Genomic DNA, 25,247 nt, shown 5'->3' with positions numbered 1-25,247 from the left:
TCTCTGTAGATTCCCATCAATGCAATGCTTACCAGCCCAGACTAGTGGCAGCATACCTTCCACTAGTAAATGGGAGCACTGAGGGCAGATATCAGCCCATCACATCTCCTATTATGATGATAAACGGGATCATGTTCATCTGGTCAGTAACAACTTTAGAGAATTAATTGATGAGCAACATTACTGCAGTGCTGAGCTCTCTCTCCCAATATGGATTTAGATAAATAAAACTTCCCATGCCAGTTGTGAGTACTAGTACTTTAATTTGGAATTGTCTACATCTTTGATCTAATACTTATAATAAGCCAGTATTGATGGTATGTTACAGCCACTGCTTTTTTTCAAGTACTATACTGAAATTGTTGCACCTGTTATTAGATTAATTCATGGATATATGAATCATTTGAAATTAATTAATTAATTGATAATTAATTTAAATTAATACAGAAGAGGACAGTCCTAATCAAATCACAATGAACAGAGATTATGGATTCAAAATAAAAAATTCCCTCCACTAGAACACAGCATTTACTTGTCATACTCTAACTCAGGGGAGTAAGTCTCTTGCCTTTTTTTAAAGAAATTTATAAATAATTTTCTCTGTTGACAAGAATATTTAAATTACAACACTAAGGTAATGCTGCTGCCTATATTGGGAAATATATAAATGATATCTCTGAGCATATGCCAGGTTCCCTGTATGAGGAAAGATTTACACTCTGTGTACATAGCCAGGTACTGGAAACACACCACATCATAAAACAAAGGAACTTTTGTTGCAGTTTGAAATGGTTTGTCAATGATGTTGTGGTTCTTACTCCGGAAGTTGATTCTTGACTTCAAAACCTTGCTTGGCAATATGTCAGTAAACCTGGTGGTGAAGACAGAGAGTGTGTGTGTGTGTGGGGGGGGGGGGGGGGGGGGGGGGGGGGTTACGTGGGATTTAACAGTATGTAGTAGGGGGTTGCAATCAAGTTTTTCCTCTTCATTTCATTTCTCAATTCTCAATTCTTCAAGATGCACATGTACCTTATTGAGAAAGATTGCTTAAGGCAATGAGAAAAACAATTACTTGTTAATGAGTGTAACCATTTTATTGCTCGACCTAAAACTTTGATTTCCAGCTAATATCTTTCAGCCTTTTGACTAAAGAAAAAGGTATGAACAAGTGAACCCAAGCTGTGTCTTTAGTTATAATAATAGCCAGGTAGTCTTTCAACTATAATTTGAGCCAGTTAGCTACTAGTACAAAGTACAGGGGTAAATATTCACAAATTTCAAACTATTTTGCATTAGGTCTCAATTTTGCTTTCTTTAAAAGAAAATATTCTATGAAACATAATGATAAATTTCATGAAAACTTCCACTCCTCCCCCGTCCCACAAGGAAAACTTACATGAATATTAATATTTATACATGAAAATGTAATTCAATGTGTAAATTCTAATTCAATAAGTATCACTGTAATCGGTCTCAAACATGGCAGTATGGCTGATATCACAAAAGTGGCTGGATATACTGTGTGGTTGTTGGATACTTGTCTGCCTATTGATTTTTCATTATGCTGTGTTTATTGCTGATAAAGATGTTCACCCACCCAAGGCAGCTCCAGTTTCTGAGCAAACAATACATGAGAGTTTCAAGGAAGAAGCGCATTTGTGTGAATGTGTAATTGTGCAGGCGTTTGGTGATATACATATGTGTGTGTGTGTGTGTGCATGTGTGCATGCATACTGTACATGGGAATGTGTACACATGTGTATGTATGCCTGTGTATGTTTGTGTATAATTGCATGAGGAGCACATCCTTCCAGGTATTGCTCAATAAGTAGTCAGCCTCCACTAAAATTGATTATTTTCAATAAAATGGATATTCCTTGATATTTTTCCCTACCTGTCCCCTACACCAGTTATTTAGACCATAAATATTAAACATGCCTAAATCATTTTAGAAGATTTTGCAATTTGCTGAAGAGACATTTATAAGACTGACAAAATGAGGTGAGCAGCCTTTCAGAAATTCTTTGATAAAGATACTTTCATCAGCTTAAGTCTTACTAGTATTTGGCTTCAATTTGAGCTTCCAAAAGTGATTTTTAGACCTTTTTGATAGAAGCTCCAGTTAGGTCTAATCTTGAATCTAATACTGATGACTTTTTTTAGGCCTCAGAGCACCATAAGTTGATCCAAATAACTTATGGTTATCTATACCACTAAACCAGTAAATCTAGAAGCACAAAACAAGCTGCAGTGCTATACTTGTATTACAATGTAGACCTATCAAAATATTGACAATAAACACCAGGAACTCCTTCTAGAAAGGTAGCATTTGTTTTGATATTACCTTCAAGTCTTTTGTTATATCACATCTATAATGTTATCCTAACACTCGACTCATTGATTTCTACTGTTTATATATTATGTTTAAATCCATATCTATGAACAAGTAAACCACATTTATGTAATACCCTCACTGGCTGCTGCTGAATATAGACAAAACTACTTACAACTGAAAACCAAGCCATAAAACGAAAAAAAAAAAAAATATTTAATTTCCCAAAGGCTTGCTGGCCTCAAGTAATATAAAGATGGGAGGGGAAAAATTAGACAAATTGGTCAGCATTGGTCTGAGCTTAATTCCTGTGAACTGGCTTTAATGGTATCTTGATCCTGTGGCCAGACTACAGTTAGGACCTGATAACCGTTCCTAGTGTGAATTCACCTCAGGTTTTCAATCTTCACTGCTAATATATTTGGTTCATTTACATTATGTCATCACCCTCACAGTGATTTCTGTCATAAAGGGGATAATGTGACTTTGCAATGATTACAGATTATTGATTTTCCCTCTCCCATGTAAACCTATCTGTCTAATCCAGGGTAAGTTATGATCACTAATGAAATTCAGACCAGCCCAAAATAGACAATACACACATATTGAATCACCTTAATAAAGCCAGGTACACTCAGAGCTTCATAAACCATAAATGGCAAATTGAATCCAACTTGAGCAATCTAAAACCTCTGAATTGGTGCAGAATGGGTATGGTTTATTTATTTACGAGAAGAACTAAGAAAAAAAAATGATAGTGATTTTATATCTGAATGTTGTGGTTTATAAAAGATATATATATATACAGACTTTGAGCATGCATGTCTAGAACTGCTTCTGCATTCACAATCTCTCCTAGACACACCCACCCTTTTTCATTTCTTTTCCTCAAAAGGAGATCCATTTTTATCAGTTCAAGCCACCTTCCCTCTTATCCATGTACTTAATAATCACGCATAATGGTCACACAGTCAAAGAATCCTCATGGGAAATAACATCATTTGGCCGTAAAACATTTAATGCCCACATAGTTCTTGGCTGGTGAAATCAATATAGTTAATCCATCATCTGAGCATTTTATACAGGGATGTCCATACCTTTTCTTTTATACAAACAATATCTCCAGTTTGTGCTGTGTGCAGCACAAGTTTGTTACCCTGGCCTACAAGCAGGAATTTTTAGAGTATCGGCAGTGGTGGTAAGGGAGGGGAGGGGGGATTTAAGACCTGTATTAGGTAGTGGTGGGGTTGGATAGCAGGATGGCAGGAGATGGGGGTAGAGCAGCACCACTGGATGTGGGGATATATGAGACACCTCTGTTGTCAATAGCTAGTAGAGAAACTTTTTTGTTTTAAATCAACTGAAAAAAGCAACATCCCCATTCTCTGTCAATCTTTGTTCTATTATCTTATCACCATATCTGATCAAATCACAATATTTTGGTTGAAATATTATAAAGCAAAAACTAGTGAGAAGTCTATCTGATCAAGCAGAACTGGCAACAATGTTAACGAGTTCCATTTGGCTTAGGATTTCACAGAATTTATGATTAACAAAACAACTTTCTTGTGCCTATTTTTCACTTATAAAGGTTTTCGAGTTTCACGAAAATTTCAGCACATCCCAGACACGAGAAAGCAGACAAAGCCGACACATTAAGTAGAGTCATTTCAAAGTAATCTAGGAGTGCCACCGTTGAAGCTCTTACAAAATCTCACATAGCCTTACCAAGCATAGAACAACAGAAAGTTTGACCTACTTTTGCTAGTCGAAATAACTAAGCCGTAACTCCAAAATGAAAAAAGATATTTTAAAGGTTCATTCATGTACACTTACCTTTTATATTTATCAATATAACTTGAGCATAGAAAACGTAACCCAGACGCCGGTTATAGTTATATCACTCACTCTATTTACAGGTGTACCGAATCCTCTCTCCAGCACCAAACAAGCTGTGTGAACTACGTCATCAAAACGTGTGTTGCAGACGACGTGAAATAAAATATGCCCACTCTAGTTAATAAAGACTAAACTAAGAGATAATCAACTGAAATGAAAACAAACATTGTATATTTTGATAATTTTATAGTTTGTTTGTTACAAATCTAACAATATCATCAAAACAATGGGCAAGAAAAATAGGCTCATCTTGTCTTAAGGCAGCGGTGCGCACCATCTATGGGACAAGTAGAGTAAAAAACATTTCATTGAGGATGTGGTAAGGTAAGCAAAGAGCACTGCTTTCTGTTTTATTTCTTTGGCTTGAAGTTTCTTCTCTAAATGACTGTTCCACGAAGACCTTTAGAATATCTCAACGATGATGAAAAGCAAAATACATTTTCTAAAGCAGCTGATTGAATATACTAGTAATCGCCCTTAACAGCAAATTACAACCTTCGACTTTCAAGTTTCGAAAGTGATACACCAATATTTAATGCAAGTGGTATTATGCATTTATTTCATTCTTTCTAAGCAAAGGCGTACTTAGATATTATTTCATTGGTTCAAATCCGCCTCAGACACAAAACAAGTTGGAGTCCCTGGGAATTTTTATAGATCCTAACTGTCAAACTCAATGTTAAATGTCTTAATTTCTGAAAGATATTTTGTCAGATGTGCATGATGCTGGTCAACGTGCACAGTATTTTTTGTGGGCTTATTGTTTTGTAAATTTGATTGAGCATAAAAGATTATAATCATGTTGAGAATAACTTCAAGGGTAGAGATTTTAAAGCATTTCTTTCCGTCTATCTTACACCAGTAGTGGTCTCCTTAGACGTATATGGACAGATACAGATACAGGTCTCTAAGCTTTAAACATTGACTCAGACTTTTATAATTTCATACCCAACTTAAAGATAAAAAAATGTGGACCATACAATGAAATAGAAAATCTTGTTTGTTATGTTTCAGAATGGACAACAGTAGTGCAGTTGATCCCACCACATTAGAACAAGATGGATACAATTTTGCCAGGGCTGCAGTGGATTTTGACCAGAAGGGGCAGTATCAGAGTGCCGCATTTTATTACACAGTGAGTTACTTTATATCGTAATATATGTGGAAAACAGAGATTGTATATTTGATACCAGTAGGTCTATTGTGAGTATGTCTTCCTACCCACATTCACTGCTGTAAAAATATCATTTGGCCTCTCAACCAAGCAGCTGAGACTCTACATTTGTACATGTACAGCAAGCATATCCATATATCCATTTCTACTAATGTAACAAATGACTGTCACAGCCCCCATTTCCCTGATTTTAATGAACAGCTCCACAGACTCTGTGTACAATTATACTGCTCCTTCCTCATTGTTTCATCCTCAGTCAAATATCCTCTGCCATATCAGCAGTCAAAATACTATTTGGTAAATTTTGCTTATTTTCCTATACAGCAGAGCTATTGGCACATTAAACAATAAGTCTTTTTTGTAATTGTGACAAATCTTGCCTTATGATCAAAAAGTTCACACTCTTATTTCCAGCAAGCTCATCCCTACAGTACTGGTGCTCATTATTGGAAAAATAATAATAATAGTAAAATGGTATACTTTTGTTATCTAGGAGGCAGCTCAGGCCCTGATCAATGCCTGTATGAGTGGGTCCCAGAGACCTGGACTGACAGACAAGGCCAATGAATACATGTGTCGCTCAGAGCAACTCCAGGCAATGGGTAACTGGTGTTTATATAGAATTCTTGCCATTAATTTTTTTTGCCTTTTAACGCTTTTGGATTCGAAAATAATGTTTTGAATTCAGTCCCCAGTGTTTTTTTAAGGCCAGAATTTAGGTCATTTCATGCAAAATTTGTTGGGACTGATGTTTATTTGTTAAAAGATTATAATTTCTTTGTATTGTTTACAAAATAAGCATAGATGCTGGCATGGATTATTTTTTAGCAATTTTTATCTACTGGTATAGAAATGATAAAAAAAAATGATGGCAGCGATAAAAGTAGTCATGCTGTTGATTACAATAAGTTAACTGTATTAAGCCAGTGTGTCTTCCTCTCTTTAGTCAGGAATGCCAGCAGCATAAGGAGCCATGTTGGCAAGACGGAACAACAGGTAAGGTGTCTCACCTGCAGGTGTATGGTATGAACTCTCCTAATTCAAACAGCATTAATTTATTACACAAGTTTTTGCACAAAATTATTTTCAAAATTGTTATAATTGTAAACTTCGTAAATAAATGTAGTCATAGAACACATTGTTGGGCTTTATTCTTCGTAAAATGTACATCTACTGTATAAGCATATGAATAAATTAATATTAAATTTAATTTATGTTTAAATTAAATTTATTTATTATTAAATTAAATTTATATTTCTTAAATCAGTGTTGTTAAAATTGAAAAAAGAAATACTGGTGTTTTTAGCAGCTGATTATGTTTATCTTTTTGTCCATTTAAATTTATTTTATTTTATAAAGTTTTTCCTGATAATTACAAAACATAAAGAAATATTACTAATTAAAATGATTGTGTGTGAGAAAGGTCCTCATATTATGGGTTATTGTCACAACTCTCATCTCTGGTCATGTTTGATGAAAATTTTAGATGAATCTGGAGAGGGCCCAGTTTCTGCTCCACCAGGCATTTGACGAGGATGAAAACAACAATGAGGAAGAGGCAGTGCAACTATACACAGAGTCTGTGGAACTGTTTATTAAAATTGTAAGTTGGAAGGCAGGTGCTTGCATATATGATATGCATATACTGCACATAATAAGCATACATGCATGAATATGGAATCTATCTTAATACAGATAAATAGCCTAAGAATGATTTCATTTGTGGAATAATTCATTTTATTAGCATAAAAATTTTAATTTTAAATCACATTTTAAATCACACTGTAAGTAAATAAAGTATTTTGTTACTTAATCAAAAATTAAGAGAAAAAAAGGAAATGGTGTTAAAAGAACTGCTTGTCGCGTTAAAATACTTTAGTAATGTATTTTATAAAATATGTGTAAAACAGCACATTTTTCATGTATGTAAGATGATATGTTTACAGAGGGATTCCACGGCAGATAATAAACTTAAGGAGAATGTCACAAAGATGGCCACACAGGCTCTAGACAGGTACTGTTATGTGAATTTATATGCTAATCACTGCATAGAAGGGTAATAATGTTAACATAAAATGTATATTAATGAGATATATATTGATTGTCCAAAACCTGCAATATACGTCACCAAGAAAGGCATGATCTTATATTCCACATATTTACAAAGTAATACAATAAGTATTACAATTACACAGTCACACTAGTTCAGAGCCCATGAATGTAAACACATTTAAGACATAATGAATCATTATTTGGTTTAATTTATATTTGCAAAGAGCTGACAACAGTGGTAGTATTATAAAAGTGGAATTGTTTGTAGCTAATGACAGATAATCCCACTTTGACCACTTATTTTCAAACATGCTCTGTGTCAATGGATAATTTATCACCCAAATAAGTTACCACCTTTCTGCATCACCTATTTCCAAGTGCATGTTGCAATTCATCCAGTTTTGTCACCTGTTTTCAAATAGGGCAGAGGCACTCAAGTCCAAGGCCATCCCCAGGGTCCCTAGCCCCAGCCTGAGCCCCAGGGCCCCCCAACCAGGTTCACAGGACAACAGGAAACCCCTGCCTGGGCCTCTGGGGTTCAGTCTGAAGGATAATGAGGAGGAGGAGGATCAGGGGAGGAGGAGAGTGGGGGCGAGGGTTACAAGAGGAGGGGGAGGAGGAGGCGGGGGCAGTGGGGGCTACACCAAAGACGAGATACAGGTTTTAAAGTAAGGTGTATCTTTTTTAATGTAAGAGGTATTTGTTTTATTGTTAGAGATTTTAGTTTAAATGTAAGATATGTCTGTTTTGTGGTAAGAGATTTTATAGGTTTTGAGACAAGAGATATCTGTTTTAAGGTAAGAGATATTGGTTTTAAGGTAATGGGATTCAGTGGAATCATGACACTTAGCAAGGGAAAGTTGTGAAGAATCAAATGAATTTGATTTAATTGCTGATAATGTATTGATTTCACCACAGGGAGGCCTAGTTGGAGAACTGTTTCTGTATTGATAAATCGATTTGCATTATCTTTACTTTTCTAAATTTGACTGGTTTTGTAACTGTCTCATATTTGTTAATCATGCTATAGCAGAAGTTGCCATAGAAGGGATGGTGCCTTTGGTGAATGTATGAATATTCATGCAGTGGGCGGGGTTATCGAGAGGTGGTGACATTGGTGAGTTCACACAAAGTCAATTAACTATACTCCTGTATCTTGTATGGTTAATTTCAGGACCACATCTCTCATCAATGACATTGCCTATGTGCCATTTATGTCAGTGGATATGAAGGAGAGGTTTGCATACCCAGTGCCATTCAGGTGAGTGCCTTTGGAGGAATGAAAGTTTATTCCCATTGAAATTACCAGTATATGCATAGATAGAGATCCATCTCTACAGGAACTATTGCTGAATGCAATCACTTTAACACATCAACACGCCTCCACTTTGCATTGACGGAATAGCTGGTGATGATATGAAAACATTGGAAACAAGAGGGGCTGTGTTTATCTGTGAAACTGATTGTATTCAGCATGAGGCCCAGCAGAGTTGCATCGCTACGTAGACTGATAGCTTCAATGGAAGTGAGCCCCAAGGGTTTGGGGATTTGGTGAATTGAATATGTGTAATTTATGATGCCACTTACTTTGTAATAACACAGGTTGAAAGTTTTTTTTTTTTTTTTTTTTTTTTTTTTTAAATTAAAATTGTGCTAAGATTGTTCCAAAAATGACCTGGTTGTTTTCTGCTAGTGACAAGACAGGCAAACTGGCCCTGAGTCCCAAGCAGAAGAGCAAACTAAAACAGTGGGTTCGACCAGAGGAGTTCATGGACAACCCCACCATGATCCTGGCAGTGTCCAGTTTTAGTGTCAGACAGGTCAGACTTAAAGAACTTTTCTGTTATTGTCTGATTTTTTTTTTCATAAATTGTTTGAAAAGTCACTCTATGCGATAAGTTCAAGTTTTCTTTTTATCTTAAAACATTTTCCAAATGTGAGGAATTTTCATAAACATTGATTTAAAATTCATCGTATTACTCAATATTTAATATGTTATTCATGAAATATTTTATTTACTTAATTTGGTGCTGTGTTGCCAGTTATATTTGTTAATTTTAAGATATTCTTATACTTTTCAGACCATAGTATCGGACTGTTCATTTGTTGCCTCTCTGGCCATAAGTGCACAGTATGAGAGAAGATTTAAGAAGAAACTCATCACTACGTAAGTGGACAGATAGTTTGTAAAATTGAGAAACCTCACACATTACAATCAAGCATTAGGAATCTCGGCATACTCAACTAATTTTCTGTTTTACTAATTTATTCATTATTTGCTTCCTGATTCTTTTGGGCTTTGATGCTCCCAGTTTTTAAATTTAAGATACTGTAAGGTGGTTTTGTAAATGTCTGTAGGGAGCATATAACATATTTTGTGTTTTCATTCTTACATATCAAAATGTGATATTTTAGTCAATAATTTTAGTCCATCATTGAACTTTTTATTACCGTACTGCAATGTAATGATTTTGATATTGCAAAATGCACAACTAATTTTCTTTGTGATTGTTTTAAAGCTAGGGATGTGAAAATTGCATCCATGCTGAATAAAACCTAGATTAACTGACGATGCAGTTTTCATATCCCCCTAAATAATAGTTAGTTTAATATAAGGTTTAGTGTAGCCTATTCTAGTTGAATCAGTTTTTTTTTTTTTTTTTTTTTTTGTTATCCCTATATTGATCTTTATTGAGTAGTACTTGTACTTTCCCTGCTTTAGTCTAGACATTATATAATGTATATCAAACTGTATATGGTAATCACTCTGCGGATTACTTCTTGTATTTGTATTTGATCATGCCCGGATGTAGGGCGATTGTCAATAAACTTCTGAATCTGAATCTGAATCTGAATCTATTGGCAGGAAGCATTCTTACACCATGCCTCATTATTATTAGGATGTTTTCATCAAGGTCTGTGATTCAGATCTTCATTTCTTCAAAGGAATCCCTTTCCAACTGCCTTCATCAATTAATTTTTGCACTCAGCCAATTTTTTTTATTGTAAAAGATTAAATTATATTATTACCTGGGTTGTTGTTTTGTGTTATATGTTTCTTCATATCTAATTGCCTAATTTATTTCCAGTATCATATATCCCCAGAATAGAAATGGAGAACCCCAGTATAACCCTTGTGGAAAATACATGGTCAAATTCAACATAAACGGGGTCCATAGGAAAGTATGTATTGCCCAAAAGCCATCACTGCCTTTACAATAGTTTTATTTAAAAAGCTAGTTATGGTAAACAGTTTAATACACATATATTTTTATTAATCACCAATATACCGGCTTTTCTCATTGGTCAAATAACAATATTGTATATACCGATAAAAAAATCATGTGTCGGCCCGCACTGTAAAATATTAGAATATTCCATCCCATTGATGTCACACTGCATTCCACAGGATCTTTTTTTTTTTTAATTTGACATTCCATTTGAAAATATTACATTAAAGTCAACTCGGTGGAAGTCAATATTTGTATATTATTTGACTAGAATCAATTACTTTGAATCATTTGTGATTTTTGTTAAAAAGACCAGTGATAAATTTCATTAGCCTTCCACTGGGGAAATATTTATTTCCAGTTTAAATACTTTAACATTTTTCTGTCAACTTTATGAATTTAATGTTGAAATAATTACAAAATAAGTATCATAATAGCAGGTTCCAGAAATAATAAAGATATTAAAGATGAAATCAGTTTTTATGTAGAAAGAGTTCATGATCCCCCTGTCAATTTCAGGTTATCATAGACGACTTCTTACCAATGGGGTACGATGGGGAATTGTTGTGTTCATTTTCTGCCAATAAGAATGAGTTATGGGTGTCGCTGCTAGAGAAGGCATACCTGAAGGTGATGGGAGGGTATGATTTCCCTGGCTCTAACTCAGTAAGTGGTCTGGGCAATAGAAGTGATCATGACTCTTGATCTTGAACATTTTTCCTTTTAGGCCAGTATTATATCATACTTTATACATTGTAGACCTGTACTAGTAAAAGACAGAATTTTCTTAAATTAAAGACAAATTGAAAAATATTTATGAATATGACAGTCAAGGATTTCTCACCCACATATTTTCCATTTTGGTTTAAAAACTTCTGCAAGCAGTTTTCCACTGGAGAACTCCTCCTGTAGAAATTCTTCTTCAAAAACTGATACTGCGTTCAATTCTCATGATTGTTGGAGGGGGGGGGGGTGTATACAGATAACAGGTTAACCCCTCCCTCCTCCCCTGGAGATACACTAATGGCTAATAAATGTGCCTAAATATATATTTCCAGTAGCAGTGTTTTATAAACAACCGTTCCTTGTCCATTTTCAGAACATAGATCTGCACGCGCTTACCGGCTGGATCCCAGAACGCATTGCCATCAGACCCAACAATCCAGAGTTTAACAAGGATAAAGAATTCACCAAAATTATGGACCGCTTCCATAAAGGCCACTGTCTGGTTACCGTGGCAACAGGGGAGATGTCTGATGCAGAGGGAGAGCGGGCTGGTCTTGTTCCCACTCATGCGTACGCCATGTTGGACATTCGTGAAATCATGGTAGGTAGAATGCTGCCACTCAGCCAGTAAAAAGAACCCATGGATTTATCTCTGCAGGAAGTTGAATTTCTCTGACATGTCTCAAAATTTAGTTAACTTGTTTTCTTCTTTTTTTTTTTTTGTTTCAGGGTAAGAAGTTGATGCAGTTAAAGAACCCGTGGAGTCATCTGTGCTGGAAGGGGAATTTCTCTGAGAGGGACACCACAAACTGGACACCTCAGCTCCAGAAGGCCTTGAACTTTGACCCCAAGAGTGCTCAGATGATTGACAATGGTGAGTATGAGTTTATGAATATTCATGGAAGGTACACTTTGCTATAAATTTAATATTTACATGTACCCTGTTTTAACCCTCAACAAACAAAGTTTAATAACTAAATTCACCCCTGAAGTTTATCCAACATGAGACTTTGGATGAAATCACCTCTTGGCTAGGTACAACCCAAACCTGGGATAATTGTTTCATTTAGGCAAATTTTGGATAGACTCATGGTCTGTATTGAGGCTCTATAAATTGATATATGTATGTTTTCATTTAGGTGTATTTTGGATAGACTATGAGTCCATATTGAGGTTCTATGATGTGATCTATGTGAACTGGAATCCAGAGCTTTTTGGACATACAACTTGCTATCACCAGTAAGTTGATTATCAATATCATCTTTAATTGTGACATAATAGTGTCTAAAAGATCAATTTGAAAGTGGGATATACATGTAGAGCTGTTCATTTTAAGTTGATTTGTTTATAGTGATATTTTGGGATGGAATCTGTTGATAGTACAAAACTTGCACATATTTGTGATTTCGTCACAAGTGTAGTTTCATCATATGTTCTATTTTATTCTTCTATCTTATTCTTCTATCTTATTTCAGTGAATTGTCTGCATGATGACATATAATCTCTATGCATGCTCTAGACACACACACGCATGCACACACACACACACACACGAGTAATATTTCAGACTAACTTATTTAGCATCTTATATTTACTGTTAGTTTCACTGCAAATTCAAACACACAATGTACAATTTGAATTTTTATCATGAGACAGAGTTTCATATGTCTCAGTATTTTTCTCCAGCACATGGACAGCCAAAGAAGGTCCCAAGAAAGATGTGTACAACATCGGAGATAATCCCCAATACCGACTGGAGTTGAAGTCACCACACCCAACCAAAGCTGCTGTCTGGATACTGATGACTAGACATATCAAGGATAGGGTGAGTAACTTGTGATACTTGGATGACACCATTGTCCATGATCTGAAACACACACACACACACACACACACGGCTTAATGAACTCAACAATTAATACAAACACACACACATATACATAAGTTCACAGTTACTTCGAATTCATATTTTTGCACAAGCAGCTCAACAGACTTATACATACATGTGTTTGTTTTCTATTTTGACTGGAAATGAAATAAATTACAGTTTATATATTGTTTTTAGGATGATTTTGCCAACAACAGGGAATTTATCACCGTCTTAGTTTACAAGGGGTCAGGAAAGAGAGTATTTTATCCTTGTAAGTACATGGATTGAAGTATGTAAAATAACTGCACTGTGACATTTCATTTCTAGAGAAAGCATTACCATCATGTTGGGTTCCTAGTGTATGTAGTATGAAATATACAAATGCAGCTTATTTGTATGGGTTGTGAAACTCAAGAGTACTGATATTGTCCTCTTAATTTGTGACTACAAAAACATTTGACATCAAGGATCAGTATTCTTGTCAGAATCAAATTTAAAGATGTTTTAGGTATATAATGGTACTATGATGCTATTTCAGATTGGTGTGATTATATTTGCAGATGACCCTCCGCCATACAAAGATGGCGTCCGAATCAACAGCCCGCATTATCTATGCAAGATGCTGGAGGATGTGAACGGCTCCTCAACGTACACGCTGGTCACGTCGCAGTATGAGAAGAACAACACTATTCACTACACACTGAGAGTGTACTCTACCTGCGAGTTTGTCTTCAGCAAGATCATGGAACCCTATAATCCAAAATATGAGAAACAGGTGAAATTAAGGTCCAAGTCTACAGCTGGGGGGGGGGGGGGGGGGGGGTATTGGATCATGCCCCCACCCCATTCCTGACCTCCTAGCTTTGGAGGTATCTTCTTTTCCCCCTGTGCCATTAAACTGAATAGCTATGAAACAATACAGGACAAAAACCAGCAAGAGATGTCCTGTGTTTACATCTAACAACCCTGCTTCTAGACCTGCAAGAATGTAATGATAATATTTGTTTATTATGTAAAGCTAACAATTTGGTCTCCATATTTCTCAGTTGCAATTTTAGACATTTTAACCTGATATGGTTAGAATATTCCAGATGAAAAAAAATCCTATTTGTTAATATGGTACTATATCATTTCAACAGGGAAAAATATCAATTTTTTAGACATTATTTTGGAATCATAAAAAACATTTCCATGTGGCATTTTGGTGCTTTCACTGTATAAAATAGAACTATTAGTTGGTGTGCTTTTCAATTGCATTATCACAGTCAACCGGAATGTTCTAATTTTAAGAATTCAATACTAAAAAATACAGTATCTATAGAATTCACAGTTTGAAATAATCAAGCCATTACCATGAGGTTATCAGCCTGTCAATCATTCAGTATGGCCACACCCACAATGAAGGTAATTTATTCCATGTTCCAGTTGACAGGGCAGTGGAAAGGCAGGACAGCAGGGGGCTGTGGTAACTATCCAGACACACACCAGTCTAATCCAGTCTACCAACTCAAGTTAGACACAGCCGAGAACTACCTTCTTATTGAGCTCAGAGGACCAAAGTGAGTAGAATGCAGCTAGTAGAATTGCTGCTAGGGCTCTTACAACTAACACAATCATAGCTTAGCAATCTTAAGTAACACAGTCATGGCTAAGTTGGTCACAGGTAATATAATCACAGCTAGGGTGATCACGAGTGGCACAATCACAGATAGGACAGTTTTAAAAGTAGCACAGTTACAACAAGGGAATGTAATCACACATTACACAATTAAAGCATTTATTATTTTAGCAATAAGATATAAGAAGTTGTTTAAGGAATAAGAAATTCAAAATCTCTTACCCCATGGTTTTCTCTTTTTAAATATTTTTTAATTTATTTTTTTATTTATTTATTTTTTTTTTTTTTTCAGGCAATACAGTGTTGGGTTTGAAGTTTTTGCAGTGTCTTGCAATGAATCAGCAGGCAGCTTCCAGAAAAAGACCTCTGGAGATTACAGGTAGGAATACAACTTCACATGCGGTGATGCCATTATATAAGGCAGGGAATGGAATTAATCATTTATAGTGTTTCTTTATTCTAATTTAGTGTTAAAAATTGCTGTGTTTGTGTTGAAAAAGCTTGGGGATTTGGAAGGTTTGAGAGTGGGTTCTTTTTTTTTTTTTTTAGCAAATTGCCTTGAATATATTATTTAACGTTGAAAGTACAGCTCTATTATATATTTTAATAATTAAAAATATGCAGATTATTGTTATTTCCTTCTCAACAACAGCCACTGAAAGCAAGAAAAATTTAATCATATGTTAAGACCCCTGTATTTATCAGATGGTTTATGCGCTCACAGAAAGATTTCTTTAAACAACAAGTAAATAAATCCATTTAAAAACAACATATAGCATTGTGTTTTCTTCTCAAGTTACATAAAAAATTAGATATTTGGAATAGTCTACCCAAACAGTAGTCTTTATAATGTTATCATTATAAATTCTTACTTTTCCAGGAGAGGTTTCTGTGTTCTTCAGTTGGACAGTATACCTGGTGGCATTTATAACATAATGCCATCCACATTTTATCCAAAAGAGGAAGGACCTTTTCTTCTCAACATTAGCTCATCCAACCCATTTACAATATCACAACTACAGTGATCATGTTATATTGGAATAGAAGTCTTGGATTATGGCAATAACTGGGAGGACAACAGGGATTATTCCGAACCAGTTTTAATAGTTAAAATGCAGAAAACCTTAAGACTAAAAGAAATTGTTTCAGTTTCATTTCTTGACAAAAGACCACATCAGGCTGTGGGGGTGTGGGCAACATTTTCTCAGAAAAAAATCCACAAAATTGAATGCTTTTGTGAAAAATGGCCAAAAAGGCTTAAATTGAAAAAGAGGAATAACATTCATGTGAGGATTTCATCCCTCTGTCAAATGGTTCTTTGCATATGGTGAATTTGAATTATTTTGCAGTAGGATTATAAAAAGATTATCAGCTTCCACCAGCAAATCCATAATTTCAGATTGGGGAGGGTGACATTTACGTGTTCATGACCCTATTATATACATGTACAGTACATTAAAAGACTGTTTCAAAGTCAGATAGGTTTTTATTACCGAAGAAACATACATTTTGTAACAAATTTTCTATATGCTTCTTGAATCGGGGGTTTTCATGATATGACAATGTCACCATTTATACACAATGTCACCATCAGTTGCAGTCCAAATTTATACAAAATTTTACAAAGTAACTCTATATGAATTCTTGTGTGCATTTTGAATTGACTCTACGAGAGTATCAACAACAATCTTTCCGCTGCTTTGGTTTATTCAAAACTTCAATCTCAATTATTTTCTTACTAAATGAAAGGGTTATTGAGACAACCAAAATAAATATGATTCAGACAAGTGTTTGTTTTTATGCTTTATGAATAATGATATAATATCAATAATATTTACACACAATCTGTAATGGCATTATTAGAATTCATGTACATACCACACATCTATTATTTTGGGTGTGCCTGTATAATAGGCATGCACATTGAACAATATTGAAAAGGCCATGATATCTTTGGCATAACATTGCTTCTATAATGTAATACATGGAATAAGTTATTTGCTACATGTCTTTTAAAAGAATTCCAGGTGATTCTTATTAAATTTTATTTACCATTTATCACACTGTATTATAATAAGATCCTAACATAATTATTGTGTTATCAGTGCACAATAGGTGAACAATTAATACTGTAAATCCTAAAATACCTGAAATTAATTTTTCTTTGACTCTGCTACTAACAGCAGCCTTGATTCTTGTTCTTGATTCTTGTTCTAAATGATGTGTCATCATTGTTAGTATACTTAGTACAGTATCTATTGTAAGTACTGGAGTGTCTTAACTTTGCCCTCTCCCTCTGCCACCACCAGCAGGCCAGCAGGGTTGATAGATAATCCTATGGGATATTCCAACCCATCGTCCTCAGTTGCAATGTGTTTGATGAACTGCCCTTGTGGACTCAGTCCTACAACCCTGTTGTTATAACAATCGGCAATGAAGATGTGGCCATATCTATCCACGCACACTCCACATGGTTTATCCAGCTGACCATCACCACTGCCTTTTGTGCCATACTGGTACAGCTGATCACCAGTAGGTGACAGCACGTGTACACAATATGTGTCAACGTCTGATATCACAATGTTATCATTGGCACCGTTCACTGTGATGAAAGTGGGGCATTCGCACGCAGTGAGTGGAATTGTGTTCAGGAGCTGTCCAGTGTCTGCACGGAATGTGAAGATGGATTTCTTTTCTGCGTCACAAACCATCACATAGCCATGTCTGTTCAGTGTGATGCCAGTTGGCTCCTCCAGTTGACTCTGACCCATGGTCGTCACCTGTTTACCTGTGGTGGAGTACACTTTGACACATTTGTCACCTATTAATGTTATATACAGTTTACCAGTCTGTGACACAGCCACATGAAATGGCGTGTTTAACTTTATATCAAACATGAACAGACCTGCATGAGTGAATACCCGTACTTTTGTTTTGTCATTTATTAAAAGTGTAACATATATAAATTGCTCATCTATGGCTAACCCACATATAATAAAATTTCCCTTATCATGTTTCAGTTTAGCCGTGAAGGAATGCACACATTTTGCCTTCTTTAAGAAAACGGGAAGATTTGTTTCTGACATTGGATTTGTCACCTGCCCAGATAATGTAGGTTTTGACTGTACTGTCACCTGTCCTAACATGGCTTCCAGTCCAGCAGTAGATGCCTCACGATACCCCTCAAACTCTATGGTTGCTTCCTTGACGACTGCCTCTTTGAATACGTTTAGGCCTACTTTTGTTTTAACGAGAGCAGTTTTGATTTTTTCACTGTTGCTTTTGTCAGCTTTTTCTACAGGTAAAATATCATGCCTGTAATGATCTGTTAATGCACAGTCACCACAAACAACGGTATCATCTTCTTCACAGTAGTATTTGAGTTCGTTACCAGGATGTTTCTCACAACCGTTGGTGAACTTTACAACGACCTGTGTCGCTGCTTCCACATTAGTCTGTACATTTTCTGGTGCCCCTCTTTCTGTTTGTTGCTGGTTTATTATGTCTTTGGCCTTGCAAAAGGCAAAATTCTTTTTGAATTTAGAAAGTCCACCTGCTGGAAACTGGACATCTTCTCGGCAGACAGGGCACTGAAATGTCCTGTTCCTAGTGATGGTTCTCTTTGCGTGGTCAGATATACAAACAAGGCAGAATGTATGGTAGCATGACAGCATTCGGGGGTCCTGATACTCTTCCAGACAGATACTACATGTCAAGATGTTATCCGTGAAAGCCGCTGCTAATGCCTCGGCCATATTGTCAGATCATTGCATTGGAAAGACATCCAGTCAATAGTGGAACAATGACATGCGAGGTGTACAGCGCACCCAGTTTCCTTTATAGTCTAGTACATGATATCTGAACATGAGAGGTGACAGTGACTATGAATAATATGTAAAGAAACTGTATCATGCCAATATTGATAACATACACAATACATTAGATATAGGCTAACTGTACATGTAGGTACAAGTGACCAGAAAATGTGGGCAACAATAGCTTGTTTTATTATACATTAACCAGTTTCAACATTTACAGCATTGTTGGTTATACATCCTCATTACAGATTCTTTCATGTCAGATGAAATTCCTAACATTTATTTATCCATGTATTATGTTGTCATGTTTGATTCCACGGTTACACCCTCATCACTAAATTTAACGCAATTTTTAATAACCGGTTGAACGGTTCAATGAAATGCCATGCTTTTAATAGCCATAAAATTGCTTTTGGTTATATGACTTTAATCGAAATTACAAAGTACTGAAAGATGAACGCCTTATATTATCTTTCTATTGGAATGTACTCTTGAGGACGACTGAATGAAGTGCACGTTATCTGGCCCTTGACTGATTTATGTAGTACAGCTTCAGATCAGTTATGTTATTGTTCATTCCCGACATTATCATCAGATCATCAGCTGAATAAGTCCCAACAAATATATGTCCTCTTAATACGTGAGTTTTCTGGACTATACAGTTGTATAGGGCCCGAAATTTTTTTGATTTTTTAGAGGGCGAATGATGCCATTTGAGAACTTTGATTCAGAGAACTATGATTCAGCTAGTCAAAATTATAATTTCAAGAGGGGCCCAGAAATCGAGGGGTTCTGAACCCCCCCCCCCCCCCCCCCCTCTTAATCTGCCACTGTTTCACCACACGCACACAGTATATACTGGGTATATATAGGTCACGGCCAAGATCGACATCCTGAAATTTCCCAGTCAAGATTGAAATTGAAACCTTGCCTATGGGTATTTAAAGAATCTTGTTTCCTACGTGATTGGATAATCACCAGCGTTCCTGTATTCTACTCAGGAGGAATTTATTAGAGTGTTTGCATTCAGCAAGAGTTCCAGTTAATGAATTAATGTTGATCTACGTGTAAGGATGATTTAATTGGGAATGAGCTCTATAAGAATTTATATTTAAAAACCGATTAAAGTGATAGCACGAAATCAAATTGGAAATTAACGGGCAAGTAAAATTTCATAATGTGTCTAGTAGACAAATAATATTTTCGACCCAATTAATTTCTTGTTTTTTCTTCACTTAAATAACAAAGTACTTAAGATTGAAGAAATGCTTATTGTCGAAATGTTCTCTTGAATACAATTGAGTAAAGTGCATGTTATCTGGTCCTTGACTAATATATGTGACACAGTTTTAGATCAGTTTTAGACCGCTTCTTTTAAAAAGGTATGGAATATATTTTGATGCATTATTGCCATCTTTGAATTTTTGGATCCGTAATAATACATAAGATGATTAAACGTTGTTACTTGACATATGATGTTTTTCAATCTTACAGTATGGGGACACGTCCACAATTATTGTGATTTATTCCATGTTCCAGTTGACAGGACAGTGGAAAGGCAGGGTGGCAGGGGGTGTGGTAACTATGCAGACACACAAAAGTTTAATACAGTCTACCAGCTCAAGTTAGACACATCCGAGAATTACCTTCTTATTGAGCTCAGAGGACCAAAGTGAGTTGAATGCAACTAACACAATCACATTTTAGGCTCTTGCAGCTACATGTAACAGAATCATAGCTAACTATTATAAAAGAAGGCCTTTAGACTGGAAGGAATCGTTTTGCGTCTTGACAACAGATCGCATCATGTTGTAGTGAGGGGGACTTTTTTTCGCAGAAAAAGTCCACTGAATTGTACGGTTTTGCTGAAATTGGCCCAAAAAGTGTAGGGTGTAGGCAGAGAGAGCATTCTCTGCTCACTACTATGCTTGCAGCTTGGATAAAGGTCTGCCAACATTGACAAAGATGAATGATATTTATGTGAGGAGTCCACCTCTCTGTCAAATGTTTCGATTCTTTGCATATGGTCAACATGGATTATTTTGCAATACAAGTAAAAAAATCTTAGTAGCTTTCACCAACGGATCCATTTTAGTTTAGGGAGGGTGACATCTACATGTATGTGACCCTGTTATATACATATACAGTACATAACAAGACTTACTGTTTCGTTGTCAGATTGGTTTTTATTACCCAGGAGACATATGCATTATGTAACAAACTGTTTATAATCCTCTTAGATAAGTTTTTCATGGCATAAAAATGGCATCCATTATACAAAATGTCACCATCAGTTGCAGTCCAAATTTAAACAAAATTACGTAAAGTAACTGTACATTAACATTTGTGTGTATTTTGACTTGCCTACACGAGGGTATCAACAATAATGTTTCCACTGCTTTAGTTCATTAAAGCAATTTAAATTATGTTTTTATAACTAACAAAAAGGTGATTGAGACAACCAAAATAAATAATTGTGATAAATGATTTCATACCATTGTTTTTTTTTCTTACTTGATTAATAATGTTATTATGTGATATTACAAACAAGCTGCAATGACATTATTAGAATTCATTCACATGTCTGTTAATTTGAATGTGCCTTTTTAATAGACATATACATCAAACAATATTGAAAAGACCATGGTATCTTTGGCATAGCACTGCATTTGATAAATGTAATATTTTGAATTAATTAACTGCTACATGTCTTTTAAAATAGTTGCAGGCGATTCTTATTTAATTTTGTTATTTACAATTTATCATACAGTATTAAAATAAGATTTCAACAAAATCATAATGTTATCAGTGCACAATAGATGAGCAATGCTATAATTGTAAATTCTAAAATACCTGAAATTAATTATTCTTTGACTCTGCTACCACCAGCAGTCTTGATTCTTGTTCTAAACGGCATACCATCATTGTCAGTGTACTTAGCATTTTGTGTGAAGTGTATCTATTGTAAGTACAGGAATGTCTTAACTATACCCCTTCTCTCTGCCACCACCAGCAGGCCAGCAGGGTTAATAGCTAATGCCATGGGGTGTTTCAACCCATCATCCTCAGTGGCAATGTATTTGATTAACTGTCCTTGTGGACTCAGTGCTACAATCCTATGGTTACGACCATCAGCAATGAAGATGTGACCATAGCTGTCTGTGCACACTCCACCTGGTAAACTCTGGCCAACACCACTGCCCTCTGTGCCATACTGGTACAGCTGATCACCAGTAGGTGACAGCACATGTACACAGTTGCCCAAGTCTGATATCACAATGTTATCGTTAGCACTGTTCACTGTGATGAAAGTGGGGGATTTACACATAGTGAGTCGAATAGTGTTCAGGAGATGCCCACTGCCTGCGTGGAATGTGAGGATAGATTCTTTTTCCACATCAAAAATCATCACATTACCTTGTCTATTCATTGTGATACAACTTGGTTTTTCCAGTTGACCCTGACCCATGGTTGTCACCGGTTTACCTTTGGTTGAGTACACTTTGACACATCTGTCACCTATTGATGTTATATACATGCGACCAGTCTGTGACACAGCTACATCAAAAGGTTTCTTTAATTTTATGCCAAACATGAAGTGACCTGCATGTGTGAATACTATTATTATGTCATTTCTATAACCCGTAGCATATATATATTGCTCATCTGTGGCTAACCCCCATATGATAACATTTTCCTTTTCAAATTTCAGTTTAACAGTGAAGGAATGTACACATTCTGCCTTCTCTAAGAAAACGGGAAGACTGGGTCTTGATTTTGGATGTGTTCCCTGCCTAGCTGATGGGGGGTTTGACTGTACTTTCACCTGCCCTAACATGGCTTCCAGTCCAGCAGTAGATATCTCACCAGGACTATAAGAAATCTCTGCAGTTGTGTCTGGTGTTGGTACTGGTATGTTTTCCATTGTTGTCAGTTTATTTGTGAGAGACTTTGCATGAACCATGATATCAGAGTCGGTGCCATTTGCGACAAGTTGTTGGGCAAAGTCACAGACACTTTGCAAGGAGGCATGGTGGAGTTCAAGGTTGTCCTTGTTAACCTCTCTTTGCGTCATTCTAAGATCATAAGCAGAATTAACTTCTGATATCAGTGTCTCTTTCCTCTCATTAATTAATGTACAGATATGCTGCGTTTGTCTCTCAATGGTGTTGATAGTGGCTGTCCTGATACGAGAGTCCTCACATTTATTGGTTGTTTCCTCGGCGACTGCCTCTTTAAATACGTTAATTTTTGCCAGCGTTTTAACAAGGGCATTTTCAATTTTTTCTCTATTGCTTTTTGCAACTTCTTCTACAGGTAAAATACCATGCCTGTAATGATCTGCTAATGCACAGTCAGCACAAACAACGGTATCATCATCTTCACAGTAGTATTTGAGTTCATTACCAGGATGTTTCTCACAACCGATGGACAATTGTGCAACGGCCTGTGTCACTGCTTCCACATTACTCTTTACATTTTCTGATGCCTCTCTTTCTATTTGTTGCTGGTTTATTATGTCCTTGGCCTTACAAAAGGCAAAATTCTTTTTTAATTCAGAAAGTCCACCTGGTGGAAACTGGACGTCTTCTCGGCAAACAGGGCACTGAAATGTCCTCTTTGTAGTGAGAGTTCCCTTGGCATGGTCAGATATGCAAGCAAGGCAAAATGTATGGTAGCATGGCAGCAAGCGGGGGTCCTCATACTCTTCCAGACAGATGCTACATGTCAAAATGTTATCCGTGAAGGCCGCTGCCAATGCCTCGGCCATATTGTCACATCATGGCATTGGAAAGACATCCAGTCAATAGTGGAACAATTACATGTGAGGTATATAGAGCGCCCAGTCTCCTTTATAGTCTAGCACGTGATATCTGAACTTGAGAGGTGACAGTGACTATGAATAATATGTTAAGAGACTGTATCATGCCAATTGTGATAGCATGCACAACATATTGTGTAATTGGAAGTACAAGTGGCCAGTAAATGGGGGCAACAATAGCTTGTTTTATGATACATTAACCAGCTTGAAAATTAACAGCATTGTTGATTATACATCGTCATCACAGATTCTTTCATGTCAAATGACATTCCTACCGTTAATTTATTTATTTTTATATTGTTATGTCAAAGGTTTGGTTCCACGGTATCACTCTTCTTACTATATCAACGCAATTGTAATTAATCTAATAAACGGTCCAATGAAATGTTATGCTTTTTATAGCCAAAAATTGCTTTTGGTTATATTACTTTTCGAAATTACAAAGTACTGAAAGTTGAACCCCTTGTATTATCTTCCTATTGGAATGTACTCTTGAGGACTACTTAATGAAGTGCACGTTATCTGGCCCTTGACTGATTTATGTAGCACATATCAGTTACGTTATTGTTCTTTCCCGACGTTACCATCAGATCATCTGTTGATTCATTGCAAACAAAAAACATATGAGTTCTTAATACGTGAGTTATCTGGACTATATAGTGTCAATTCAACAGGGGCCGGGGGGGGGGGGGCAACAGCCCCCCTCCCCCCATTTAGATTCTAAGGTCCCCTCTCATCCTGCGTCTTCCCACCAGATACAGTGCAGTAAGTGAATGCGCATAAACAAAGCAAACAAATCTTTCACCATATCATTTTTTAAATACACTCTTGGTCAAAAAGGTTGCCCCACCTATAGTCCTACATGCTGTTGTTTACATTTGATCACTATTTAAAACGGTTAACAGCTCTCAAAAACTCAAAAACTGGTAAATCACCATATCATTTTTTAAATACACTCTTGGTCAAAAAGGTTGCCCCACCTATAGTCCTACATGCTGTTGTTAAATTTTGATCACTATTTAAAACGGTTACCAGCTCTCAAACTGGTAAATAATCTTTTAAAATATGGTTAACTTGTATGAAAATCAATTTTCACGATTGCCAATAAATGGGGCAAAATATTCACTTCTTTGACCTCTCCTATTAATAAAAATCATCATATCCCTTACGTTTTTTATTTTTAATATTACGTTACAGTTGCCAACTAAACGAATTTCTTGGTGTTCGATTTGATTTTTTATCATTAAATATATGAAGTATTTGATTACAGCAAACTAAAAAGAAAAAAGGAAAACAGTGCGTTTCTTTCCAAAGTATTTGAAAATATTTATTTTGAGAGCAAAAGGAAGTTTTTGTACGGTCTCCCTGGGTTATTGCGAGAAATCCCTCATGTCAGACTCAGATTTGTCTTTTAGGATAAAATATAATTAAAATATGTCAACTGTTGTCGTTACTTTCAGACTCTATGGACTCCATTGTTCAAATTTTTATGGGGAAATTTCGAGTTCCACAATTATACATGTCTTCCATCCCGAATATTGTTAAGATGCGCTCAAGTCATTCGACTGCATGACTTTGTCCCAGTTGGGATAGTCGTTATTAAATGCTAGTTAAATAATTAATTAGACAGGAAAATAGCTTTACGAGGATTTACAGGTAGATTATGACAGCTCTGTTTGAAAGCTTAACGTGCTGGCTCCCTCCCC

The 25,247-nt window shown here is 35.9% G+C and overlaps 4 protein-coding genes across 6 annotated transcripts in view; 1 reads left to right on the top strand and 3 right to left on the bottom strand.

Moving 5' to 3' along the window:
* LOC106161289 (integrin beta-1) overlaps window positions 1-4,351 on the bottom strand; it is a 39,867-nt gene extending 35,516 nt beyond the window's left edge. For 2 of the 3 annotated variants that reach the window (XM_013538195.2, XM_013538194.2), the window contains exon 1: window positions 4,169-4,351. The gene's annotated coding sequence lies outside the window, so the exon portion shown is untranslated. The remainder of the gene's footprint in view (window positions 1-4,168) is intronic. The other variant, XM_013538196.2, reaches the window with a different exon arrangement.
* Window positions 4,352-4,423: 72 nt separating this feature from the next.
* Window positions 4,424-16,688, top strand: LOC106161286 (calpain-7). Its single transcript, XM_087012462.1, has 21 exons — window positions 4,424-4,555; window positions 5,246-5,366; window positions 5,899-6,007; window positions 6,352-6,401; window positions 6,892-7,008; window positions 7,352-7,419; window positions 7,880-8,125; window positions 8,632-8,718; window positions 9,151-9,277; window positions 9,539-9,624; window positions 10,547-10,640; window positions 11,207-11,353; window positions 11,787-12,014; window positions 12,143-12,287; window positions 12,553-12,652; window positions 13,100-13,238; window positions 13,479-13,554; window positions 13,844-14,058; window positions 14,709-14,842; window positions 15,194-15,280; window positions 15,782-16,688. The coding sequence occupies exons 2-21, from the start codon at window positions 5,247-5,249 to the stop codon at window positions 15,924-15,926; spliced, it is 2,520 nt and encodes an 839-aa protein (XP_086868588.1). The 5' UTR covers window positions 4,424-4,555; window position 5,246; the 3' UTR covers window positions 15,927-16,688.
* Window positions 16,689-16,747: 59 nt separating this feature from the next.
* On the bottom strand, window positions 16,748-18,724 carry LOC106168262 (uncharacterized). The gene has a single exon (XM_013547273.3). The coding sequence runs from the start codon at window positions 18,654-18,656 to the stop codon at window positions 17,157-17,159; it is 1,500 nt and encodes a 499-aa protein (XP_013402727.2). The 5' UTR covers window positions 18,657-18,724; the 3' UTR covers window positions 16,748-17,156.
* Window positions 18,725-20,885: 2,161 nt separating this feature from the next.
* On the bottom strand, window positions 20,886-23,802 carry LOC106167312 (E3 ubiquitin-protein ligase TRIM56-like). The gene has a single exon (XM_013546056.3). It carries the CDS (start codon window positions 23,488-23,490, stop codon window positions 21,679-21,681), a length of 1,812 nt encoding a protein of 603 aa, XP_013401510.3. The 5' UTR covers window positions 23,491-23,802; the 3' UTR covers window positions 20,886-21,678.
* Between the last annotated feature and the right edge of the window lie 1,445 nt (window positions 23,803-25,247).

The sequence above is a fragment of the Lingula anatina genome, chromosome 5 (genome assembly GCF_051362555.1).
Source record: "Lingula anatina isolate TDL-2025a chromosome 5, LinAna3.0, whole genome shotgun sequence".
Lineage (NCBI taxonomy): Eukaryota > Metazoa > Brachiopoda > Lingulata > Lingulida > Lingulidae > Lingula > Lingula anatina.
The sequence above is the reverse complement of the archived record's forward strand: the minus strand, read 5'-3'. Positions and strand labels throughout refer to the sequence as shown.

Coding starts and splice junctions, on each gene's coding strand:
- LOC106161286 (XM_087012462.1), top strand. CDS start 5,247: ATGGACAACAGTAGTGCAGTTGATCCCACCACATTAGAACAAGATGGA. Junction 5,367..5,898: donor GTGCCGCATTTTATTACACA/GTGAGTTACTTT, acceptor TTTGTTATCTAG/GAGGCAGCTCAGGCCCTGAT. Junction 12,288..12,552: donor TGCTCAGATGATTGACAATG/GTGAGTATGAGT, acceptor GTTTTCATTTAG/GTGTATTTTGGATAGACTAT.
- LOC106167312 (XM_013546056.3), bottom strand. CDS start 23,490: ATGGCCGAGGCATTGGCAGCGGCCTTCACGGATAACATTTTGACATGT.
- LOC106168262 (XM_013547273.3), bottom strand. CDS start 18,656: ATGGCCGAGGCATTAGCAGCGGCTTTCACGGATAACATCTTGACATGT.